We start from the raw sequence: 24,706 nt of genomic DNA on the forward strand, positions 1-24,706 counted from the left end.
TTTTAACAATTAAAATTATGCAAGAAGAAGAGTTCTTTAAATTTAAATTTTTATATCTGCTACAAATTAAATAATATTAAAAAAATAAATAAATTTATAAATATTTATAAATTTTTATCTTTGATTGTTACATATAATAACAACGTAATAATTTTAGTATTATACTTAAATTAATTTAAATTTTATTATTCTATGCATTAAAAAAATTAAATAACTTATAAAATTTTTATTTTTATTTTTATTTATTAATAATTTGTTATTTATTAAAAATTTTTTATCTCAAATTTATAATTTAAAAAACATAAAAATTAATGTCCTAAAAATATTAAAAAGAATAATATAAAAATTATAATTTTGTTTTGAAATTAAACGAAACTTTAAGAAAATCTTAAAAATTTTATTAGTTAGAGACATAGAAGTTGACACATTAGATCTAGAGAAAGATTAAGAATTATTACAAATAAGTGTTAAGAGTAGGAGAGATATTCAACAATGTAATATTTTTATATTGAATTGTATATGTTATAGTAGCTAAAATAATAGTGTCCAAACAATATTACTCTTTTAAGAAGATATAATATATTTGATATTATTTTTTTATAATTGTTGACAAATTCTATAATTTGATTAACAAAAAATCTGAATACTTGATATCTTAAATTTTGTCTAAAAGCAATAAAATATAACTTAACAAGTAAGTTTGAAAAATGATAAGAATCTATATAATAGATATGCATCTAGATATCTAAATAAAAGAAGAAAAAAAAATTCTTTTAGCAAATCTTTAATAACTCAAAAGTTAACACAATGGTAGTTATGGATCGAAGTGATAAACAAAAATGAGAGTTGGGATAATGGTATGGTGATAATTAATTGCGATTGGGATGAATAGAAGAAGAAAACAAAAAAAAAAGAGAATAAAATAAGGCAACATAATAATAATGATAAGAGAAAGAATAGTATATAATATGATGAGATAATATAATCAAAACAAAAATTAATAATATTAAAAAATAATAAAATCAAAGATAATTAAAGAAGATTAAGATAAGATTGAAGAAATATATTTTTTTATCTATTAAAATTATGGATAAAAATAAAAAATGTTTTGGATATAAATTTTTAAATTTGTTTCTAATTAAATAAAATTAAAAAATTAAATAAATTTAATAATATTTATAAATAACTAATCTTTAAATAATATCAATAAATTTTTATATTAATTTTGTTACACATAATAACAAATTAATATTTTTTAATTTAATTTTTTATTTAAATTTATTTATTTTAACATTTTACATGTTAAATAATTTAATATATTTTATTTTTTTATAATTTATTTTTAATTATTATTAAATTTATAATTTTAAAATAAAAATATAAAATTAATTTTTTAAATTCAGTACAAAAAGGCTCAACAAGTTTTTTAAATAACTTCAATAGATGTTTCCATATTTGTATCAAAATAGAATATAAACATGTAATTTTATGTTTTTGGTGCCTTTCAAGCCCTAACCCACATTCTCAATTCCAATCTTCTGATCCCTGACCTCCGCAGCACTCACATCCCCTCGGAATCCAACTACTCCGCCGTGGCGCCTTACAGGCGGTCGTTTTGCCCCCTTTCCGTCGAAAGAAATCAAGTACCCATCAGACTGTTCTTCTCCGTGTCTCTTCCCCATAGCCGCAGTCGTCCACGCGGCAGCAGCACGGAGCAGAACCCGCTGTCGTCCTCGTTGCAGCGCAGCGCAGTCCAGCCACCGTGACCCTCCGAGGAGCGCGAAACAGACCAGCCATCGTGACGTCCTCCGTGCTCCCCGAAACAACTCCTCCGTGGATTTCGTCACTCTCTGTCTGCATCATCAAGAATGGAGCCTCAGCCTGAGGTTGGTTCTTGAATTTTTGTCTTGTGTTTTTTAACTACCTCTCATTGTATTTTGCTGTTATGAAGTTTCCTGTATTTATTTTGTAAAAAAATATTGTTGCAATATAAATATTTATCCACAATTTGTAGTTGGGTTCTATGATTAGCGGTTCTTCTTAGTTGTTGGATCTGAGAAAATCTGAGTGTCGTTATGTTTTAGGGTTGGACTGAATGTTTGGACTGGTTTGGGGATCTGAAAAAGTTCTTTGCTCTTGATATTTGTTATGATTTTTGTTCTTGATTACTGGTTTGTTTTGTGGTTCTGAATTTTCTGACGGTGGTTGTTTTCTTTATCATTGTATAATTATCTGTTGGGTTTTCTGTTATTGAATAATGTTTTGTTGTTCTGATTATTGTATGAACTGGTTTATATTCAATATTAATATTGTTAAGAGTTTTGTTGCGATTCTTGGATCTGGAGTTTTTTATGATCTTTATGTTTGTTTTGATTCTAGGCTTGTTTCTTGGGTGGGATGTTTTAACAGTTTTATTTTCCTAACAGTGCATTTCAATTGTGTTTTTCTCATGAAAATAAGAGGAAGTTTTCTCATAAAAGTAGCTTTTGATAAAGAAATGTAAATGATCACTCTTTTGAGTTTCAACTGTTTCAAGAGCGAGTCCATTATGTTGTCCATTTAGCCAAGTAGAAACAGGATACATTATTCTTATTAGGCCAAATTGAATAAAATCTAATTGGCCACAACCGATTCAAAATGAAGCTTAAAAAGGTTGTCCATTACTTATTATTTATCATATCTTTTATTATTAGATACTAGATAGAAAGAAAATGTCTGGAAAATAAAGATTTAGCATGACAAAAAAAAAAAAACAAATAATTAATATTAACATCTTGTTTAACATTAACAATATAATGGTCATATTTAATTTACATATAACAACTACTTTATTACTATGACAACATACCTCGGTTTTGATATATGACATTTGTTAAATCTGGAAGTGGCCTTTCATTTTGAGAGTATGTTTCAGAGACATAATTCTTGTTCTTTGATGCAGTATTTGTCGTTGGCTGAAATAAAGTGATATAATAAAGTTATAAAAATTAACTATACGTAGTCATGTAGTTCACAGAATAGTCAATCTACATTAAATATGAAAGTAACTTACTGTATCAAGAAGAATACCTTTTATGAAGTACGTCTTTGACAATTTCACACTACTTGAACAACTTTCTATATGATTCAATTCGTTTTGGTGGCTTAGTGTATGTAAGAACATTCTCGAGGCTCTCCTTGTCCATAAATTTACTACTTATTTTATGTTTGAGGATTCATATGATCCTTCCAATTGTATGTTTTATGCAGCGCATAAACAACGGAAGACGAAAACTAAACAACAATGATGGTTGCATATATGAATGAAAATAAACAAAATTGAGAAATTAACGTGAGGATACATTGATTTTAGTAGAGATTATTAAAATCAATAAAAAGAAGAATGACCTTAAAGTTTTATATTGGAGTAGCAGAAAGAATGGTAGAGTAGAGAAGCAAAGCATGTTGATCATATGGAGTTTCCAGTTCTTAAATGCTATGTTACTAAAAGGAACCTGATTACTAATAATGATTTATAATTATACATGTTTGTCTAAAAATAGATAAATGGAAAAAAAACAGTGCATGGATTGTTGTAATATTTGCTTTATCAATTGACTACTGAAAAATGAAATGCATTATTCAAAGTGGATGTACAAAGTGAAAAGAATCAATGGGATCCAAAGTGATAAAGTGGGAACTTTGATTAGTTGACGTTCTAATTATAGGGGATACTTTAAGAAACTTTGGATACTTGAATTGGAGGGAAAATTGATTTTACCGGGAACATTGAGTTTTTATGATATATAGTAGATAATGCACCTATTTGGAGGGTAACTTTAGTTTCACTATCAAAATTAGCTTTCATGTTGGTAGGAAAATTGTATAATTAGGTTCTTGTATTGTTTTTCCATTTTAGACTGAATGAGATAAGTTCTATCTTCTTCTAATCACGTGTAGGAGGCTGTTGCACGCCTTGAGGAGTTGCAAAAGTCAATTGAGGCAAAGATGACATTACGACAAAGCAATTTGAATCCTGATAGGCCTGGTTAGTATATAGTTTGTGTTGTATATAATATTTATATTTTTATATGCTTGTAGGTTTTGTGTTGGCAATACAAATGTATATATTCTTTGCATATATTCTTTACATTCTGTGAATTACAAATTTACAATATAGGGAGACTTCCCCAAGTGCACTAGCTCAATTTGTGTTTAGTCTCTTAGGCTCTGGTTGGTTAGCGTATACTATGAGACATAGACATTAAGGCTCTGTTTGCTGCTCTCTTAACCAGCAATGGACAGAGACATAAATTCAGAACAATACATAGACATGAACATACACAGTTTTTATTTTGTTTGGCAACACCATACACAACAGTACACTGAATTTACATTCATATCAAAATGAAAAATTTGTCCTCACCAATAACACCACCATCATCTACAACCACCACCATCATTACCACTATTTATCATCGCTATCATCATCTATAATTACCAAAAATCACTGTTGATAAATTTTTTAACAATCATGATTTATCTCACAAAAAAAGAAAGAAAAGAAAAATGACAGAAGGCAGAGGCAATAATCACAGTAACCATAACCAAAATTAGAAAAGTCACGGGAGAGTGATAGACACGAGCGAAATAGTGAGAGAAGGGCAGAGGAAGGTGCTGCGATTTGCTGGGTCATGAGCGCTGGAAGGCAACAGTGCTGTGACTTGCTGTGTCGGGAGGGCTGGACGGCGCTGCGACTAGCTGTGTTGCGAGGGCTAGACGGCGAGGGCGACAGATCTGGACGAGTGGCGGCAGCCATGCGGAGGTGGTGCAGATTTGAGAACCGCGACGATAGAAGAGTGCGGAGGAAATGCAGATCTGAGAACGCAAGGGAGGAAGAGTGTGGCGATGAAGAGAGAAGAGAGAGAGGACCGTCAAAGGAGGGAGGCATGGTGACAGCGGCGGCATCAATGGCGGACGGAGAAGAATTTGGGGGGAGGTAGAAGAATCGAGGACGGTTAGAAAGAAGAGGAAGTAGAAAGAAGGGTTAAGTGGGATAGGGTTAAGGTAGGGATAAAGCTGGAATTTTTTTAAATTAATTAGGGGAAAGAAATGGAAAAATTTGTGTCCTATAAGTTGTGTTTTAGTGTCCTAGCTTCAAGGAGAGACACTAAAAACATGCATTTTGTATGTATTTGTGTACCACCGTGTCCATTAAAAATTAGTGTCCTAGCTTCAAGGAGAGACACTAAAAACATGCATTTTGTATGTATTTGTGTACCACCGTGTCCATTAAAAATTCGTGTCAACAAACAAATGGTGGGCGTATACCACCATGCCTATGTATCAATGTCCATGTCTAAGCAAACAAACGCAGCCTAAAGATACAAAACACAAAATACATGTGTTTGTGTTTTGGTTGGCAAAAATAGATACATAAGATGACATTACGACAAAGCAATTTGAATCCTGATAGGGCTGGTTAGTATATAGTTTTTGTTGTATATAATATTTATATTTATATATGCTCATAGGTTTTGTGTTGGCAATACAAATGCATATATTCTTTACATTATGTAAAATACAATAGAGGGAGAGTTTCCCAAGTGCACTAGCTCAATTTGTGTTTTAGTCTCTTGTGCTCCGTTTAGTTAGTGGACACTATGAGAGATAGAGATTAAAGACAGAGACAAAAAAATGTGTGTGTGTTATGGTTGGCAAAAACAGATGCATAAGACACACAAAGTTCTAAAAAGTCTATAATACTCTCATCATCTACCCTCACCACCGCCTCAGAGTTCCCATTTGCCGCTACCATTCATAACCAAAAACCAATAATTTAGACAACACAGAATTTTCATAATATCAACTTGAAATTTAAAGGTTTATGTCAACATAAGGTTCTGTCCACTTTGAAGGAACTTCTTTGACATCATGGAGGAGCAAGAGAGGGAGATAGAAGAGTTGAGGATGAAGATGAAGATGAAGATGAACTGAGTTAGAGTTAAGTTAGAAAAAGGGCACTTTGGGTATTTTTAGTGGTTTTTTTAGGGTTTGTGTACTCTTGTCAAGAGGAGCCCATCTTTTATGGGTATAATGTTAGTTTCATTTTTTCCTGGGTATATTTGTCAGCATTCTGAGCATTCGTGGGTAGAAATGATAGTTTATCCTCCATAAAAAAATTGTATCTTAAAAAAATGGTTGACGTGTATCATCGTGCTTATTTCTCTCGTGAACACCAAGACTGTTTGGTTGCTGTCCATGTCCATCAGACACAACTCTATACATAAGATACATGTATTTAGGGTCTTGCCAAAAAGTTGAGACACAAATATTAGATATGAGACACAAGTTTTTTCTTTTACAATTTTGACCCTTCAAAATTTTTAAAATTCTACTTTCTATCCTCGTCACCTTCATCATCAACATCATCTTTCGTATTAGGGGTAAAATTGGTTCTTAATGATAAATGTGTGTATTCTTGTTAGTGTCTTATCAACTAAACAAACTACATGTATTCATGTGTATCTATGTTTGTGTATACGTGCGTCTTTATATCTGTGTCTTCATTGTTGGGAGACAGTAAACAAACATAGGCTGCTTGATTCCATGATTGAATTCTAGCATAGACACTAGGCTTGGGCTTCTGTTGAAACAAAATTATTGAAACCTAAATAAATCTATTTTATATGCAATATATTAAAGCCCTTTCTTATTAGTACTAGTTTGAACGGGGTATTATGAATTTAAAAAGTTCATTTCTATTTTCCTTTTAAAACATTGACATTGAAGTGAATAAATATTTTATTATTATATTTTGGTGACTATTTCAGTGTTCTAACGTACAAGTTATAGAAATTAAGGTTAAGAGAAGTTGACGGAAGTTACAAGAATAAAAAGATAATAGTTATCAAAGGGAATGATAAAAGTGGAAAGTGAAATGTGGCCCAATGGAAGCTAAACAACAACAAAGCCTTATCCCATTAAGTTGGGTTGGCTTCATGAATCAGATGACGCTATTAGGCCTATTATATATCATGTCTGCTGTGAGAGTGAAATTTGCTGCGGCAGTAACCTTTTAAAAATATCATGGTTTGTAGCTTTTACCTTGGACAATTTTAGTTAGACACATCCTCATAGCTGTATGCATTGCTTCAAGTGATCATGTTTTGGACAAAAATAGGATACTAAAATCTTTAAAATGATAAATCTTGATGATGCCCTTATATTGGTTGAATCAAGTATAGGAGTTACACTCTTTGCTGCACATCACATTTGTACATCATTTAGGGAAATAGATATCTTGAGTTCCTTCGTCTTTTGTGTGATTGTGGATTGTAAACTTTATCCTTAAAACTGCCTGGTGTTCATATAAAGTGCTGTTCTGATTTTTTTCCCCTTCAATATCTAAATTCTATGCCTATTTAGTTTAGGGTTTAGGGTTTAGATACATCTACATCTACATAATGTTTAATATGGATGATGGAAACAATTCACGGGCCTTCATTTTCATATAATGTATTTAGCTTTTAATAGATTGACTTTTTTGTGGCAGCACAACCTTTATGACCAATTCACTAGAGTTTGATCGTGCCTCCATTTTCCACCAACTAAATTAAATTTCATTTTCTATAATGTCTAAAGTATATTTCTATGTTGTCCATACTTTAAGAACCAATGGCATTTTTGTTAGTTAGTATTTTGAACTATAAAAACCATTCTTGGCCCTCTACCCAATAGTTTAGGCTTCTAGGTGACTTGGTCATTGACCGTATGGATTGAATGTTGGCTATCTATACAGTAGTTCTTGAGTTGAGAGTTCAGAACTTTTAAAGTTGGTTAGAGAATCGGAAATTCAAACATTTTTCCCCACCAAAGGCTGTGCTTGAATGAGGAATGATATGTATACCAGTCTTCGGACCTTTCCTTTTTGGTATTAAGGACTTGTTTTCTTAGTATTTATAATTTATAAAATCTTTTAATAGTTTTTATTACCAAAAGAAGCTGTACAACTTTTGCTGTATACAAGAGTAGCACATATAACACAGCTCTTTCAAAATTATGTTTTTACCGAATTGACCCTTAATATCAGATACTAAATAATATAAATAATAGTTTCATACTCCGTTTTTGGTAATTTTATCATATAAAACAATTTATTTATTTTTTATCTACTTGTAGGGGCTTGGTTTTCTTTGGTAGTTTGCCATCGATGTATAAGTTAAACATGGTTGGTAATTGGTATGCGATTTATTGTCCTTGTGAGTTTTGATAATTTTGAGTGTGTTCTCAACTTTCATAGTATGGGGAGGGTAGTGTGGAAGGATGATAAGTTGCCCACTGGATGATTTAGAATTATTTCATACCTGATTACTATTACTATTGTAGTTGGAACTCAATTGCTATTGCTATTGGCATAATTATATTGTGTCACCTAAATGTTCCTAGATATGAATTAGATCAACTGGGTAATATATATATATATTTTGGGAAGAGGATTGACAATTTAAATATCATGTCCGTTTTGTACTTTATGGCTGTTTAGAGTGTGGTAAAGTATTTAGGTGAATTTCTACATTTTATATAAATCTAGTGTAGTAGGTGTCATAAAATCACTTAAACCAAACGTTTAAGCTGCTAGGTAGAGGCATATGAATAGTTAGATATATAACACGCCCCCTCATGCAAAAGCTTCTTTTTGGTTTGCAGCGTGGATCATGCATAGGTCTATTTTTGCCTTGTGCTGAAATTTTATCTTTATTTTAGAAGAATGGGAGTAACAAGGATCGAACTCTGTATTTTTTGGTCTTAGAAAACTCATGAGGCCATGTTCTGAAATCAGTTATCCCAAAGGGTTAAGCCGTTAGGTAGAGGCAGTGAGACACGAGAATGATTATATATTAAACAGTAGCATTGCGTGCATAAGAGGTTAGATTAGTTAAAAACTTACAGCTGTCTCAGCTCTCATGTTTCATCTGAAAATAATCATTATGTGGCTCTGTGGTTAGCACAGATTCTCTTTCTAAATTCTCTCGACTCTCAGTGACAATGTCATTTTGTCTTGTTTTCGTCTAATTTCCACACTTTCTTGGGTATTCAAAGATGTGCAACATGAATAGAGTGACTTTGATCTAAAAGCCTCTGAATATTTGGTCTTTGGTTGGACATGATGTCAAAAGAATCCAGTCAGTCTCACCTAGTAGGAAACTGATCGGTGGTTGTCAATTTTTCGGCAATAATCAGCAACTTATGGTTCGCTTTAAATGATCATTATTTCTTTGATCATGTTTATTTTTAAATAATTATACAATTATGTAAGAAGTGATGTTTTTAAAGTAATTTTTTTTCTTGCCGTAAAATGCTAAAATAAAAATACAATGTCTGGTCTATTCTATAATATATATTGTATTTTCAAAAATTTGTTGAATGAATAATAAAATAATTTCCTATTATATTCAGACTCAGGATTTTTAAGGACTCTGGATTCAAGCATTAAGCGCAATACTGCAGTCATTAAGAAACTGAAGCAGATTAATGAAGAGCAGCGTGAAACACTGATGGACGAGTTGCGCAGTGTCAACTTAAGCAAATTTGTCAGTGAAGCTGTGACTGCTATATGTGATGCCAAGCTTAGAAGCTCAGATATACAAGCAGCAGTTCAGGTATATCATGCTCAATTTTCTTTCCTTTTTATCAAATAAATAATAAAGTAATAAATATAGTGAAATTCATTGATAATTTGATCCATAGATTTGCATGACGTACTCTCTTTTTGCCGTGTAATTTCTGATTTCATTAAAAATTGTATTATTTTTATCCCAAGTTGCTGCTAATATCTCTCTTTAATAGAAGATTCATAGGGTGGAATTTGTAAAAAGAAAATAGAAACGAAAATCTGAACACATTGTTTTCCAATAGAATCATTAGGATTTTATTTATTTATTTATATACTCGGTTCCTCATATATGATCCTCTCTTTTCATTTGGGAAAGGTCTGCTCTTTGCTTCATCAGAGGTACAAGGACTTTGCCCCATGCCTGATTCAAGGACTTCTCAAAGTTTTCTCTCCAGGAAAGCCTGGGGATGAGTCAGATGCAGACAGAAACTTGAAGGCAATGAAGAAACGCAGTACTTTGAAACTTCTATTGGAGCTTTATTTTGTTGGAGTTATTGATGATGGCAACATTTTCATGAATATCATAAAAGATCTAACTGGTATGGATCAGCTAAAAGACCGAGATGCAGCACAAACTAGTTTGACCCTTCTTTCTAGCTTTGCCCGACAAGGGAGAATCTTTCTGGGACTTCCTGTTTCTGGTCCAGAAATTCATGAAGAGGTATTTCTTTTATATATTCTTCTTTGATAGCACTGCTAAGTCTATATTATTCTAATTTTGTCCAGTCTGGATTTTGCGGTTTACATTGGTACTTAATAGTTAACTTAAATCAGTAATGAATGCCAGCTTAGCTTTTACTGAAAATTGGGCTATATATTGTCTGCCTTTGTACTAAGGTTTTTCATTATTGACATGCTGATACAGTTTTTTAAAGGCCTTAACATTACGGCAGATCAAAAGAAAGTTTTCAGGAAAGCATGTTATGCATTTTATGATGCTGCAGCAGAACTACTTCAGTCTGAGCATTCTGTAAGTGTTTCTGCACTTCTGAACCGATGATATTTCTTTGAATTAAATTGTTAAATTATATTTTCATTCTTGTCTTCAACTCTGCTCTGCCTTTTTACTTTCCATAAATCTTCTGTGCCAATGGTTTGTCTTGCCATTGTGTTTATTGATGGATTTCATTTCTGGGCAGTCACTTCGACTAATGGAGCATGAAAATTCTAAGATTCTTAACGCAAAAGGAGAGCTCAGTGATGAAAATATTGCTTCATATGAAAAGCTTCGGAAATCTTATGACCATTTGTATCGTAACATCTCATCGTAAGTTTCTTTGATTAGGTCCAACTACTTATTTTCTTTTTTATTAAAAACTGAGCATGCTTTCGGTTAACCTCATCTGCTAGGCAATTGGCATGCATACCTCGCCCCCTTCCTTCTTCCTCCTCCCTCTATTACTGGTATATACATAGATGCATGAATGCCTTGAACAATGTGGATACGCAGTCAAGAAAATTGCAGGCAAACCATAATATGATAATCTAGGATAGCTTGTTTGAGATATCTGTTGGATGAAAGCAAATGCATCCTGGTGGCCAATGTATTGATCTAATATGGTGTTATGTCTGAATAGGGCTTCACCATCCAGCTGATGCTACATTTCAAAGGGTATACGGATGATGTATTGTCACTTATCATTCATGCATGGTCTCCTCAAACGCATAAAATAAAATATAGTTTTAACATTTTGTAAAATAATTTTGCTTTAGTATACTACTCCAGTATATGGTATTGAATATGAGGCAATGTAAATACATCAATATTATATATGAAAAATTTTAATGTGAATATGGCAATATGTATTTGAAGGTTTTTTATAATTCCCTATATTTTAAAAGAATTTTTAATCAGGTCACTATAGTTCTAACATTACTAATTAAATAATTCTCTTCAGAAAAAATAGCTATTTATCATCCAACATAGGGAGCTTTAGATTACAAATGGAAATTAATGGTCAAATCCTTGGTCAGTTGAATGTTAATTAGATGTCTAATTATTTCTTTGGTTCTTTTAACCTCCAATTGTTAATGGCTTGTTCTATAATCAGGAAAGAAATATTATAATTCTGTTGTTACAGATTGGCAGAGGCACTTGATATGCAACCTCCAGTAATGCCAGAAGATGGTCACACAACAAGAGTTACTACTGGTGAGGAAGCTACATCTGCGGGTGGGAAAGATTCTTCTATAGCTGAACCTGTATGGGATGATGAAGATACAAGGGCTTTCTATGAATGTTTACCCGACCTAAGGTTTGTATTTCTAACAAAGTAAAAGGACCAGTGGATCAACTTATTTTAAAAAGAGATTGCATTTAGTTGAGCGGTCGATCTTGCTATCAAATGATGATCCTGTGACAGGACCAATATTGAGTCGTTACTCATTGAAAAGCGCCTCCTGAATACTTCAATCCACTTGCCTGTTGTCCCTATGCTTTCTTGACTCTTTGAAACATCAGCGGTTTAACTTTTCTTTAATTGGTTTTAGTGCTAGTTTCTTTTAGAAGAATATTTATCTAGTCTGTTTTTCTCCAGAGCTTTTGTTCCTGCTGTGCTTTTGGGCGAAGCAGAGCCAAAAACAAGTGAGCAATCAGTGAAGAGTCAAGACCAACCAACTGTAAGGAGTTGTATCTAAAGTTTTTTAGCTTGTTCCAGGATGTTCTGGTTGCTATTTTCTAAATAATTTCTGCCCTGGATCCTAGTCACTGGACTGTTAATGTATCCAATGCTTATATAACTGTTGGTCGTCTGTCTCTGTTGGGATCAACCATGACGCAGTGAACCACTCAATGATTAATCATTCAGAATGAACAATTACACTACTTTCTCTGATACTCTCTCTCTCTCTCTCTCTCTCTCTCTCTCTCTCTCTCTCTCTCTCTCCACACACACACACACACACACACTATTAGGCATGTTTAGAGATTAGAAAATAGAAATATATTTTTCATTCTTAGCTGGAGGATTACATGTACTTTTACTCCTCCCCTTGTATCTTATTTTATGTTTCACAGAGCATGTCCTAACACTTCTTAATTGTGCTTTTAGCATTGAAAAAATTATTTCAAACAATCCCATTACCCAATTCCATTCTTAATAATAATGTGAATATTTTGTCAACTGTTTTTCCTTGCCAACTTTCTGCTATATGCACTGACTTAAATATTTATGATTTTCAAGGAAATAGTACCTGAATCTGACAAAGGTCAACTGGGCAACCATGACAGTGGAGATGCATCGGCAGAATCTATTGCTTTGCCAGAGGGAGGAAGTGCAGAAAAAGCGAAGGATAAGGAAGAAAGAGAAAAATCAAAAGAATTGGAAAGAGAGAAGGAGAAAGAAAAAGACAATGACAAAAAGGGGGAAAATGAAAAGGACAAACTCAGAAGCCTTGAGGGGACAAATTTGGATGCTTTATTGCAAAGACTTCCTGGTTGTGTGAGCCGGGACCTTATAGATCAATTGACTGTAAGGATATCAAATTGTGCTCTGTTACTTATGATTTTCTTAGATTCTGTTATTGTATTAATCAATATTATTAATTATTGCCTTTTCGTTAAACAATTGTTAGGTAGAATTCTGTTATCTAAATTCAAAATCAAATCGGAAAAAACTTGTGAGGGCTTTGTTCAATGTACCAAGGACATCTCTGGAGCTGCTACCATATTACTCACGCATGGTTGCTACACTCTCAACTTGTATGAAGGATGTCTCCTCCATTCTTTTGCAGATGTTGGAGGAGGAATTCAACTTCTTAATAAATAAGAAGGTTAATGTTACCTATAAATTTTCATAGTGTGGATCAATTGGTAGTTGACTTTATATGCAAGTATTTAATCTGGTCTTCTTAAAATGTCTCAACAGGACCAGATGAATATTGAGACAAAGATAAGGAACATCAGGTTCATAGGAGAACTTTGCAAGTTCAAAATTGCCCCTGCTGGCCTAGTCTTTAGTTGTTTGAAGGTATAAGAGGCGAATAATCAAATTTATAAATCAAGGCTAACTGGTTTTACTTATTATGAGCATTTTCTATTGATATAGCTTGTGTTTGGAGCCATAGTTATGATGTAAGAAGTGTTTGTTTTCCTTATGATTAGTTTGCATTTTCAACTTTTGCATTCAATATTTTAAACTCCACTTTATTTATTTTGATTAAAAAACACTTCATTTTATTACGTCTGAGTTCTAAATTATAGAAATCTCAGGTATCAATAACTTACATTTGAGCCATATGAAATACACTTTGCCTTTGTGGTCTTTCCTAATATGACAACTAGCTCCCTATTGAGATATTAGAATAAAATGTTTCTCCTTATCTATTAACGTATACTTTTAATGATGTGAGAGGAGTCTTCATTATTTAGCATTTCACAACAATAAACATTAATGACAGGGAATTGAAAGCAGTGGCACGTCCACTGTTGTAAGCAACCATGATTTCTGCCAAATCCATGGTTGTCTTTCCAAAAAAAAAAAGGATTTCACACCATATAGATTTGTTGAGATGTTAAAGAGAATGAATTTCATGAGATCTTTATACTGCAATATTTAACCCTTGATTAATTTATTGCCATTCCAGGCCTGTTTAGATGATTTTACTCATCACAACATTGATGTAGCTTGCAATCTTCTTGAAACATGTGGCCGTTTTCTATACCGGTCACCAGAAACTACTATACGTATGACGAACATGTTAGAGATACTGATGCGCTTGAAAAATGTGAAGAACTTAGATCCAAGACATAGCACTTTGGTGGAAAATGCATATTACCTTTGTAAGCCTCCAGAAAGATCTGCACGAGTGGCTAAAGTCCGTCCACCATTGCATCAGGTGTAATCTTCATTTCAAGTTACTCTTCTTTCCTTAATATCTTCAACATCTGAATTAACACTATAAGTGATAATATATTTGCAGTATATCAGAAAATTACTTTTCTCTGATCTGGATAAGTCTACCATTGAGCATGTGTTGAGGCAACTTAGAAAATTACCATGGAGTGAATGTGAACCATATCTTTTGAAATGTTTCCTGAAGGTCTATAAAGGGAAATATGGCCAGATCCATCTGATTGCTTCTCTTGCTGCTGGTTTAAGTCGCTACCATGATGAGTTTGCAGTGGCTATAGTTGATGAGGTTGGTATTTTGAAATGTTGCTTTATTAATTTGTGACTTTTTCACCACAATAAAATGATTTCAATTAGATCGTAGTGATTACCAAGTATTTTATTTGTTTGTACTATTAGGTCTGACTAAAAAGGGTTGCCTAAATTGGAGTGCATACTTAATTTAACATCTTAAATAACAACAAAACTTTAATATCTTTATTTAATGTTTGAGGTTGTTCTTACATTTGACTTTTCTGTTCTAAATAGACTGGTTGAAATTGGCACTTTGGACCATGATTTCAGGTTTTGGAGGAGATTAGAGTTGGGCTGGAACTAAATGACTATGGGATGCAGCAAAGACGCATTGCCTACATGAGATTCTTAGGGGAGCTTTACAACTATGAGCATGTGGATTCATCTGTTATTTTTGAGACACTATATCTTATCGTCATCTATGGCCATGGGACACCAGAGGTATTAAATTCATTCTGTTTACATTCCCTTGTTAAGCATAAGGAATTAAGATTCTGCACCTGTTGTGTTGTACTCATTTATGTTGCACGTATTTTTTTGCCTTTTATTTTCCAATATTAATGACTGGAGAGCATTACTTTCATTAGTCTTATTATGACTCGCTAGGAGAGTTTTCCTTTGAGTTTGATTGCCTTCTACAACAAGTAAGCTTCGTCCCCCCCGAGTGCCTGCTATGGGCATTCTGTTCCAACAGTTCCTTGTATGGTTTTTCTAGGTTCTCCTGCCCTCCACCTTTAGCTTACCTTTCATGTTGCTTTTACAAGTGTTCATGTCCAAACTAACTAAAGCAAGATTCTGCCATCTTTCCTTCCACAATGGGATTTCTCTTTCATACACTCTTTTCTATCTTTGCAAGTGCGTTGACTCATATATTGCAGCATCCTTGTTTCTGATACAGTAACTAATTTTCCTCTTGATTTTTTATTGCCAAATATTCTGACACACACAACATTCTCAGTCTTTTTTTCTTTTTCCTTTTTTTTTTAAATAACAAAATAAAGAACTTCGTTAATGTATTGAGGGTAATGGGGTGGAGGAAAAGAGTTCGTCTAAACCAAAAGAAATACAAACAAGGCGGCAAACTTAAATGAACTGCAGCTTTCCAATCCCTCTCATGTCTGAGAGAGTGGGGGAAAATCCTCTAAGAAAACCACATGCTTTACATCATACAGATGCTAAATGCCTAAATGTCTTGAGGGCTCTTCTATAATAAAATTTAATCTTATATTATTGGGGTAGGTCCAAGATCTTAATTTCTTGTTGAAACTTTAACCAGCACAGATTGGTTATCCTACTCTCCGATACTTCTTTGGTTCTTTGAATACTTGAATAGTCCGTACTGTGGTTCATCTGTAAATCTGATTCCCTCTGCAATTTCCATAATTTGTCATACTTTTATGTAGGGATAGATGTGATCCTCCATTATCCATCATTATCCATCATTTGCTTGCACTTTATTTTCTTATCGAACAATATAATAAGCCTAACTATAACTTATGTCTAAACCCCTCACCAGAACTGCAAAAATGTTTGCCGCAAGTGGTTGAGTTCATAAAAAAGGATCTCATGGTTGTGTTATATATGATTTTGGATACATATATGTCTGAGTTGTTTTCATACATCCATTGACTTACATACTTTTTATACGAGAACCTTCTGACATTCTGGATCCCATGATAATTTGTTTATCAGCAAGATGCACTGGATCCACCTGAAGATTGTTTTCGTATAAGATTGATCATTACTCTTCTTGAAACCTGTGGACATTACTTTGATCGTGGCTCTTCAAAGAGGAAACTTGATCGATTCCTTATACACTTCCAGAGGTATATTTTAAGCAAAGGTGCACTGCCTCTCGACATTGAATTTGACTTGCAGGTCAGTCGGGCAATCTTCTGCCATATGCATTCTACGTTTTTTTTTTAAAATAAAAAATTTATTATATTAACATATTTAATGAATAATGCAGTTTAATAAGTCCTTACAATTCGAATTTTTAAATAGTGCCTTATGAATTGTCTTAGAAAGTATGAAGAGCAATAATGAACTAAAGACATTAAAATTACTGATCTATTTGGAAAGCCAATGAAACTATAGGGTGTAACATGTTAATTAATCTATCTATCCATCTATATTGTTTTTTGGATAAAGGGATTAACCAATTAATATGTCATTTGCTTTTCTCTGTTTATCACGATGGACCATCTTCACTACACACTTAAGCTCTCAAGTTTCACATGGGTGGTTTTATGTCTTGCACATCCCCTTTCCAATGCAAGAATATTGACATTGAAACATGAATAATGAATTAGTTCACCCTACAATGAGCTAATATATATAACTTCTATCTGAGAAAAGTTGCAATGATAATCGAATTCTAAACCACTTGGTCATATAGGTTCCAATACTATGCCCCTCCCCCCAAAAAAAATGCGTAGCTGTCAAGTGAGGATGTTTAAATGACTTTCATCCAACCATTATTGTTCATTTTACAAACTAGGAAACACATTCTTCTTTTGAAGATAGCTTCCTATATTTTGTTCTTTATTTGTTAAATGTTAGCTTTCTAAACTTACCATCTACTCCATTTATTTTCATTGCTAGTTTTTGCTCATTATTTGCTGTATGCAGGATCTGTTTGCGGAGTTGCGCCCCAATATGGTTAGATATACATCTGTTGATGAAGTGAATGCAGCTCTAGTAGAACTTGAAGAACATGATCGGATGGTTTCTGCTGATAAGGCCAGTAGTGAAAAACATTCTGATACTGAGAAGCCTTTGAGTAGGACTAGTTCTAACACAGTGGTAAGCAATGGACAACGCATTGATAATGGTGCAGAAGAGAATGGAGTGCAAGATGATGTTAATGACAGTGACACTGACTCAGGGAGTGGCACCATTGATGCGGAGGGACATGATGATGAAGAGTTGGATGATGAGAATCATGACGATGGATGTGAGACTGAGGATGATGATGATGATGATGATGATGGGCCTGGACCTGCTTCTGATGAGGAAGACGAAGTCCATGTGAGACAAAAGGTGACAGAGGTGGACCCTCTGGAGGAAGCCAATTTTGAACAGGAGCTGAAGGCTGTGTTACAGGCAAGAGTTTACATGGTCCTTAATTTCTGCAAAATTTTGGGGACACTCATTGAACTTGCTTTGTTATAGATTGATTCATTTGAGAACTTCATCAGATATATGCCTGGACTTATGAGATGAAAGTTTCATTTTATCTATGTTATTTAAATTGAAATGGAATCAACAGGATTCTACATCTAAGGGAAAAAGGGAGACACTAAAACGATTAGTCTTTCCATATTGTTAGAATATTGGGAATGTAGAATTTACCATAACTCTTGCAGTTTTATTATGTTAATTTAGATCAGTAGGTAGTATAAATAACAGTAATAGGTCAGTTTATGTCATGATATTACACTTAGTTTAGCTTTATTTATGATCGTATATTGATTTTATTTTATTTGTTCTTTTCTTTTCAATGCCTAAATTTCAACTTCCTTCATTTTGGAATAAGATTAGGATTTTCTACCTCGATGTATTTAGCCATTTTCTTACTACTTGATCTCATGATAATGCAGGAGAGTATGGAACAGCGAAGGCAGGAGCTACGAGGCCGTCCTACATTGAACATGATGATTCCAATGAATGTATTTGAGGGATCCACTAAGGATCATCATGGGAGAGGAGTTGGTGGTGAAAGTGGTGATGAGGCATTGAGTGAGGAGACCGGTGGAAACAAAGAGGTTCAAGTGAGAGTTCTTGTGAAGCGTGGGAACAAGCAGCAAACAAAACAGATGTACATCCCACGGGATTCCTCACTGGTTCTGAGTACAAAACAGAAAGAAGCAGCTGAGCTTCAAGAGAAAGAAGACATTAAGAGGCTTGTCTTGGAGTATAATGATAGAGAAGAGGAGGAGCTTAATGGACTAGGGTCCCAACCAACAAATTGGATGTTGAGTGGCGGCAACAGGACTGGTGGCCGTGGCAACACTTTGGAAGGAACCAGCAGTAGGAGTGGCGGACGGCATCGGCATCACAATTATACTGGCAGTGGCATCTACTACGGCAGGAGGAGGTAAATGCAATATTGGAAGGCAGATATTGTATATAATCTGCTTACCCTTGGCATGACTGGTATTTGCAAACAAAAGTTCCTGAGAGGAAACATGGTTATGGCTCTAGCCCTGTTTCAGCTACCATGCTTTGCTTTTCCCACAGCCTGAAAGGTTGATTGAATCAGATCACTGTTCCTGTTCCTAAGTGGTGGCTTAGAACATGGTGTGTCGGAGATATAGAGGTTTTAGGGTAATGTCAAGATGTGCAGAATATTGTGGTTTCTTGACCTGAGGCTGAATGTAGGATTGTTTGGGATTGTGGGTGGCCTGCTGATAACATGCACAGATGAAGTATGTAATTATATATCATAGCCACCAAGCTTCTTGTATAGCATTGTGTGTATGAAGACTGAAGAGGTAAAATCAAAGTATGACTTTGATGACCTTCAAGAGTTAATCAGTAGGCAAATGCTTTGGTGCTATGTTAGCGTTTATAATAACCCTCAAAATCGTGTCTGTGTAGTCATAGTCACTCAATCGAAGTCACTTGCATATTATGATTCTCTCACCCTTATATTCTTGTCAACAGTAATGAATAGGTAATGATTGTATTATACTTTAAAAGCCGGAAAATTTATTCCCTGTTCTTGTATGAACTCCAACAGTAAGTTTGGAATCCAAAAATGGAAATGATCATAGCGTCAAAATTTTAAAATTCCCTTAATCATCAGGATGGTTTCTGATGAAAAAGGACAGCCCTCCAGCCACTTGGAGAAAATATGCCTTTCAATCTTTCATGCTTTCGTTGCTTTGTTTTTGGGTTATTGTTAAGGTGAAAAGTCAAGTTTTGGGCAAAAGTGAAGATTGTTTCTTTTTAGTAAAGAAAAAATCTACACACACATTTTCTTTTTAGATTTGATAATAAAATTTGCCCCTCATCCAATTCTACTATTCGTTAAAGAAACACTTCATGTTTTTTCCCTTTTGGGTTCAAACTACTTGGCTGATTTAGCTTATTATTATTGTTTTTTGGACGGGATGATTTAGCTTATTGAATACACTAAAGTATCAAGTAATAGAGCATGGAGAGTTAGTCTCATTAAGATAATTTATATGAAGCACGGATACTTTCCTAATTTGTCATGTCAACACGATATTTATTGATATTCGTTGGACACGCGTGTCTTTTGTGTCTAATCGTGTTTTAATAAAAAATAATTTTAATATTAATAAAATACTAAAAGATCATTATAATTTATCTAAAAAAATACTGTATATTCTATATATATATAGTATTGTATCTCCGTGTTTTATAAAAATTTTAAATTTGTGTCTATGTGTCCTGTGTCAATGTTAGTGTTTGTGTATCATGATAATTTAAATATCTATTATCGCTAATTAATGCCTAAGTTGAACAAGAAAAAGTTGACGAATTAACAGAATCTAGACTAGTGAAAGTTAAATCAGGATGGACGTGAATTGATGCTGGATTAGAATTTGGTATACTATTTTGTTTCCATTTTGATTTTTGTTCGTTTTTAAAATTGTGGAAAAATACGAAGTAAACAAATAATAATAATAAAATTGATTGTACACTAAAAGTGTAATTTTATTGTATATAAATAATTTTAAGATGTCTCAAATATATGGTCAACAAATACTGAAATTTCTCCTATAGGTCTTGGACCAGAAAGATGAATCCAAAAAGAATATCCTAAAGAGTTGAATCTCTCTTTAGGTAGGAACTAAATTAGTAGAAGTGGATTAGTTGGATTTGAAGTATAGAGATTGCCACCTTGTTTGAAATGAAGCAAACTAAATATCCCTTCACTAATGTCATATGTCATGAACATCCTTTTATCCCAGAAATCTCTTTGCCACAAACACCCAGATCAGTGTTAGAATCGCTACCTTAACTTATGGAGATTAACTTCTTTCTTATACGTATTTTTAGTTAAAGAGACTTAAAATAATAGGAACATCCAAAAATATTTTTTGCTACTTATCCCATTTAGTAACTATCCTTTGGATAAGAGGAGCAGATTGGATATGACATTGTAACCATTAAGGAATGTACTCTCCCTCTAAAATAGCTTGAGACTGTAAAAGGGCTTCAACCCACCTCTCACAAAGACTTTTTTCTAAAAACTTTAGAGCTCATCTCTTTCCTTTACTCTCTTCTAATTCTTTTTCTTGTTCTTCATTTTGTTCATCAAATTCAAACAAGAGAATTTATAAAATTATCATTCAGGTGTTCTATTGGAATACCCGACAGTAAGTTCTACTTAAGCTTTGTATAAGAACCGGAATAACTGCTTTTATAAAATAATAATTTAATTTCCCGAAATCGGTTAAAAATATAAAAATGTTCCTTTTAAAATATAAAAGTGAAATTTGATTTCAATGAATTTTTCTGAGTTGGAAAATGTATCTTTTGTGAAAATTTTTTGTAAAAATGTGTACCGGTGCTTAAGCCGGCAGTACCGGCTCTAGACTATCCGGTACTGTATTTTGAGAAAAATAAGATTTTGAAAATTGATTTATTATTTTGAAAGGATAAAAATAATTTGAAATCGAAAACCGGGTGCCAATTTTAAAGGTTTTGGCGCAAAGTGGGCCAAACGGGCTAAAACCTCTACCGGGTCAGATCGGGTCCAAACCGGGCCCAAGCTCCAACATATAAATACCCATTTAATAAAAGCTCATTTCAGCTCACCAAAGAGAAAGGGGCGCTGGTAAGTGAAAGAGAGAAGAAGAGGGGTTTCACTATTCACCTCCTCCTTTAAAGCTCCATAACTTTTAATCCGGAGCTCCAATTGATGAGCCATTTGCGGGCACGCGAAGCTCTCTTCGAGCCCATCATTTCTAGCTAGGATTTGTTGGTAAGAAATCAAAACTTGCACTCCAGTTACTTGCCCTAACAGTTTCACGTTTTTGGTTCTAGTTCTTAAGTAGATTTTTGTGTTTTGTTTGTTTAGGGGTAATCTAACATTGGAATATTGTTGGATTTTATTCCTAATCTTGTTGGGTAAGGTAAGGTTTCACTAAAACCTTGTGTTTAGTTAGTTTTTTGAGTCCTAGGTTTGATGTTTGTATGTTATGTGATGTTAGATTGAGTTTTGGTATTTGTTGGAGTTGGTTTGAGGCTTTGGATCGAGTTTGGTGGCTTCGTTTTGGGGTTTGGTGCATTTTGGGAATCGACCAAGGTATGCTTTCGGTTTCCTTTATGTAATATATAATATTTTTGGACACTTAGGCTAGTGGCCCTGAGATAGGTTAAAATTGTATGTATTGGTTGATTAAATATGTGTATGTGTATTATGTGTCGTGAAATTGCTTTGGAGGTAGGACTATGAGTGTTGGTAATAATAAGTCGTAGGACAATTAATTTGAATGGTTTGGAATGATGAAAATGTGGTTTAATTAGTGTATGGATTGATAATTGTTGAGTTGGTTGAAGATGATGTTGTTTGATATTGATGTTGATGAGGAATTGTTTTGGTTGTTGGTGTTAATAATTATTGTGGATGGTGAAGTGATTAGTGAGGGTTGAGTCTTATAAGTGGGATTTGGTGGATGGAATTGATGGAATTATATGTTGGTAGGTTTTAGAATGATTAGGAAGTATGTGAATATAATTTTAGGTATTTTGGGACTGTTTTGAATGTGGAATAAGTGATTTTGGATTGAGAGTTTGGTAAACTTGAGGTTTAGAGATTTTTGGTAAAAATGGATTTTTGCTGAACTTTGACGGATCATATCTTGAGCTACGGTTTTTTAAATTAAAAGAATTTTATATCAAATTAAAGATAATTCAAAGAGCTTTAAAATGGTGTAGATTTTATAGAAATATGAATTTTGTAAAGTATGATCATTGTAAGTTAGTGCCAAAAATTTGATTTCTGAGATGTTGCAGAAATTGTGAGTTCTGGTTTGTGTGCGCACGCACACTGCTGTGCACGTGCTCTGAACAGTGGCTATGTTTTGACTTGTGCATACGCACAGCCTTGTGTGCATGCACACCCTGTGAAATTTTGAAAACGTGTGTACGCACACACTGGTGCGCATGCACACACAAGGAGATGCCTACTATTGAGAGCGATCGCACACTCTGGTGCGTGCACACACCCTGCGAAGTTTGCAACTTGTGTGTACGCACAACATCGTACGCACGTACACGCTGGAAAGTGCATTCTGTTGAGGGCGTTCGCACGTATCTGTGCGTGCATTTAAAATGAAAACTTTTATCTTCTGTGCGTATGCACACCTTTATGCGTACACACACTGCCCTGTTTTTCAAAGAAAACCTTGTTTTTAACTATTTTACCTTCCTGGCAAGCTTGTAAACTTTCGTAACGCTTACCTAGGATGTCTCCACTTGATTTTAGGTTTTGGAATATAGAGAATACTATAAATGGGTTTAACCAGTTATTTTCTGGTAAGAAGATTAGAAGACAAATACTTAGGTCTTTGGAGTACTGAGGATGGATTAGTCGAATGAGATGGCGGAGTACTGTAATGATGTTTAAGGTAATGAGTTGTGGAGCTACGGATTGATGGTGTTCGAGACGAGTCTAGGACTCGAAGTGGAAAGATGACTTTGCTGAGTACTGAAAACGATTTATGATAAGCTTTGTTCTCCATCGTAGGGGCTGTGGTAGTCTCCCGTCTACGTTCAAATGTGAGGGTTGAAGCTAGGCTTTCCACTCATATTTCTCACTCATGGAGAAGGTGGTAGGGCACTCATCCCTCGAAATTATTCCTTCTGAGTATGCGTTTCTCTCTGGTTGCAAGGTGGTAGGGCACTAACCCATGGAATCATACGGCATCCAGAGGAAGGTGGTAGGGCACTCTCCCTCAGAACGTTTCCCTTTGAAAGGAGAAGGTGGTAGGACACTCATCCCTCGAAATTATTCCTCCTGAGTATGCGCAACAGAGAGACTAATCCGGGAGTTACCGTCCAAATTTTGTGTCGGGTTTGGCATTATAATCGACATATGATATCACAGTCAATAGGACAGACATTCATCATATGAATCTCTTATGTGCTTGTTTGCTTTCACTACTTGCAGTTTGCCTATGTATAATATGCCTACTTACTTCTTGAATTACTTGTTATATATGAATATTGCCTGTGTATTACTTGCTTGCATTATCTGTGATTTGTCTGGAGCTGAAGAGGTTAGGTAGGCGGTGGCGATGGGATTGTATGGAGGGTAGCTTGGTGAAGGCTGTGGGACAGCGATGACTAGTTTTAGTAAGAAATCTCATAATTTTAGATACCCTTGTTTATTGTTTACGATTTACGTTATTTATTTTTGTTTTAAGCTTGGATATCTATATCGGTGTGAAGTTCTAGGATTGCCTTTGGCGTCCTGGAACCTTACATCTTATATATAGGGCATTGTTACCATACTGAGAACCTCCGATTCTCATTCCATATGTTGTGGTTGTTTTTTAGATGCAGGTCGCAACCCATTATGGTGTGTTTGCGGATGTGGTGACAGAGCCGAGTATGATCTTTCTTAAATTTTATTTCGTAGTACTCTCACCTTTTGTATATTTAACGTTGTTACCTTAGAGGCTTTATTTTTGAAAAACTTTGAGAGATAGGTTGTTGTTGTTTTAAACTTCAAGACTCTGTTGTATTCAGTTTGATTAGCTGTCCTAAACTCCGCAGGCTGTGACTAGTCCTCTTTTTGGTATTTCACACTTATATATATATCTTGTATACTTAAATTATTATCTTGTGTATCCTGGAGCTATCTACAAGGATATATATATATATATATATATATATATATATATATATATATATATATATATAT

General features: G+C 34.0%; 1 protein-coding gene across 1 annotated transcript; it reads left to right on the top strand.

Annotated features, from left to right (window-relative positions):
• The first annotated feature begins 1,432 nt into the window (after positions 1-1,432).
• Positions 1,433-19,593, top strand: LOC112738430 (regulator of nonsense transcripts UPF2). Its single transcript, XM_025788896.3, has 17 exons — positions 1,433-1,886; positions 3,940-4,027; positions 9,439-9,641; positions 9,972-10,316; positions 10,521-10,625; positions 10,795-10,922; positions 11,737-11,910; positions 12,193-12,274; positions 12,838-13,125; positions 13,229-13,426; positions 13,522-13,623; positions 14,240-14,491; positions 14,576-14,794; positions 15,070-15,240; positions 16,492-16,677; positions 17,431-17,904; positions 18,402-19,593. The coding sequence occupies exons 1-17, from the start codon at positions 1,869-1,871 to the stop codon at positions 18,900-18,902; spliced, it is 3,534 nt and encodes a 1,177-aa protein (XP_025644681.1). The 5' UTR covers positions 1,433-1,868; the 3' UTR covers positions 18,903-19,593.
• Positions 19,594-24,706: the final 5,113 nt, after the last annotated feature.

The sequence above is a fragment of the Arachis hypogaea genome, chromosome 13, assembly GCF_003086295.3.
Source record: "Arachis hypogaea cultivar Tifrunner chromosome 13, arahy.Tifrunner.gnm2.J5K5, whole genome shotgun sequence".
NCBI lineage: Eukaryota > Viridiplantae > Streptophyta > Magnoliopsida > Fabales > Fabaceae > Arachis > Arachis hypogaea.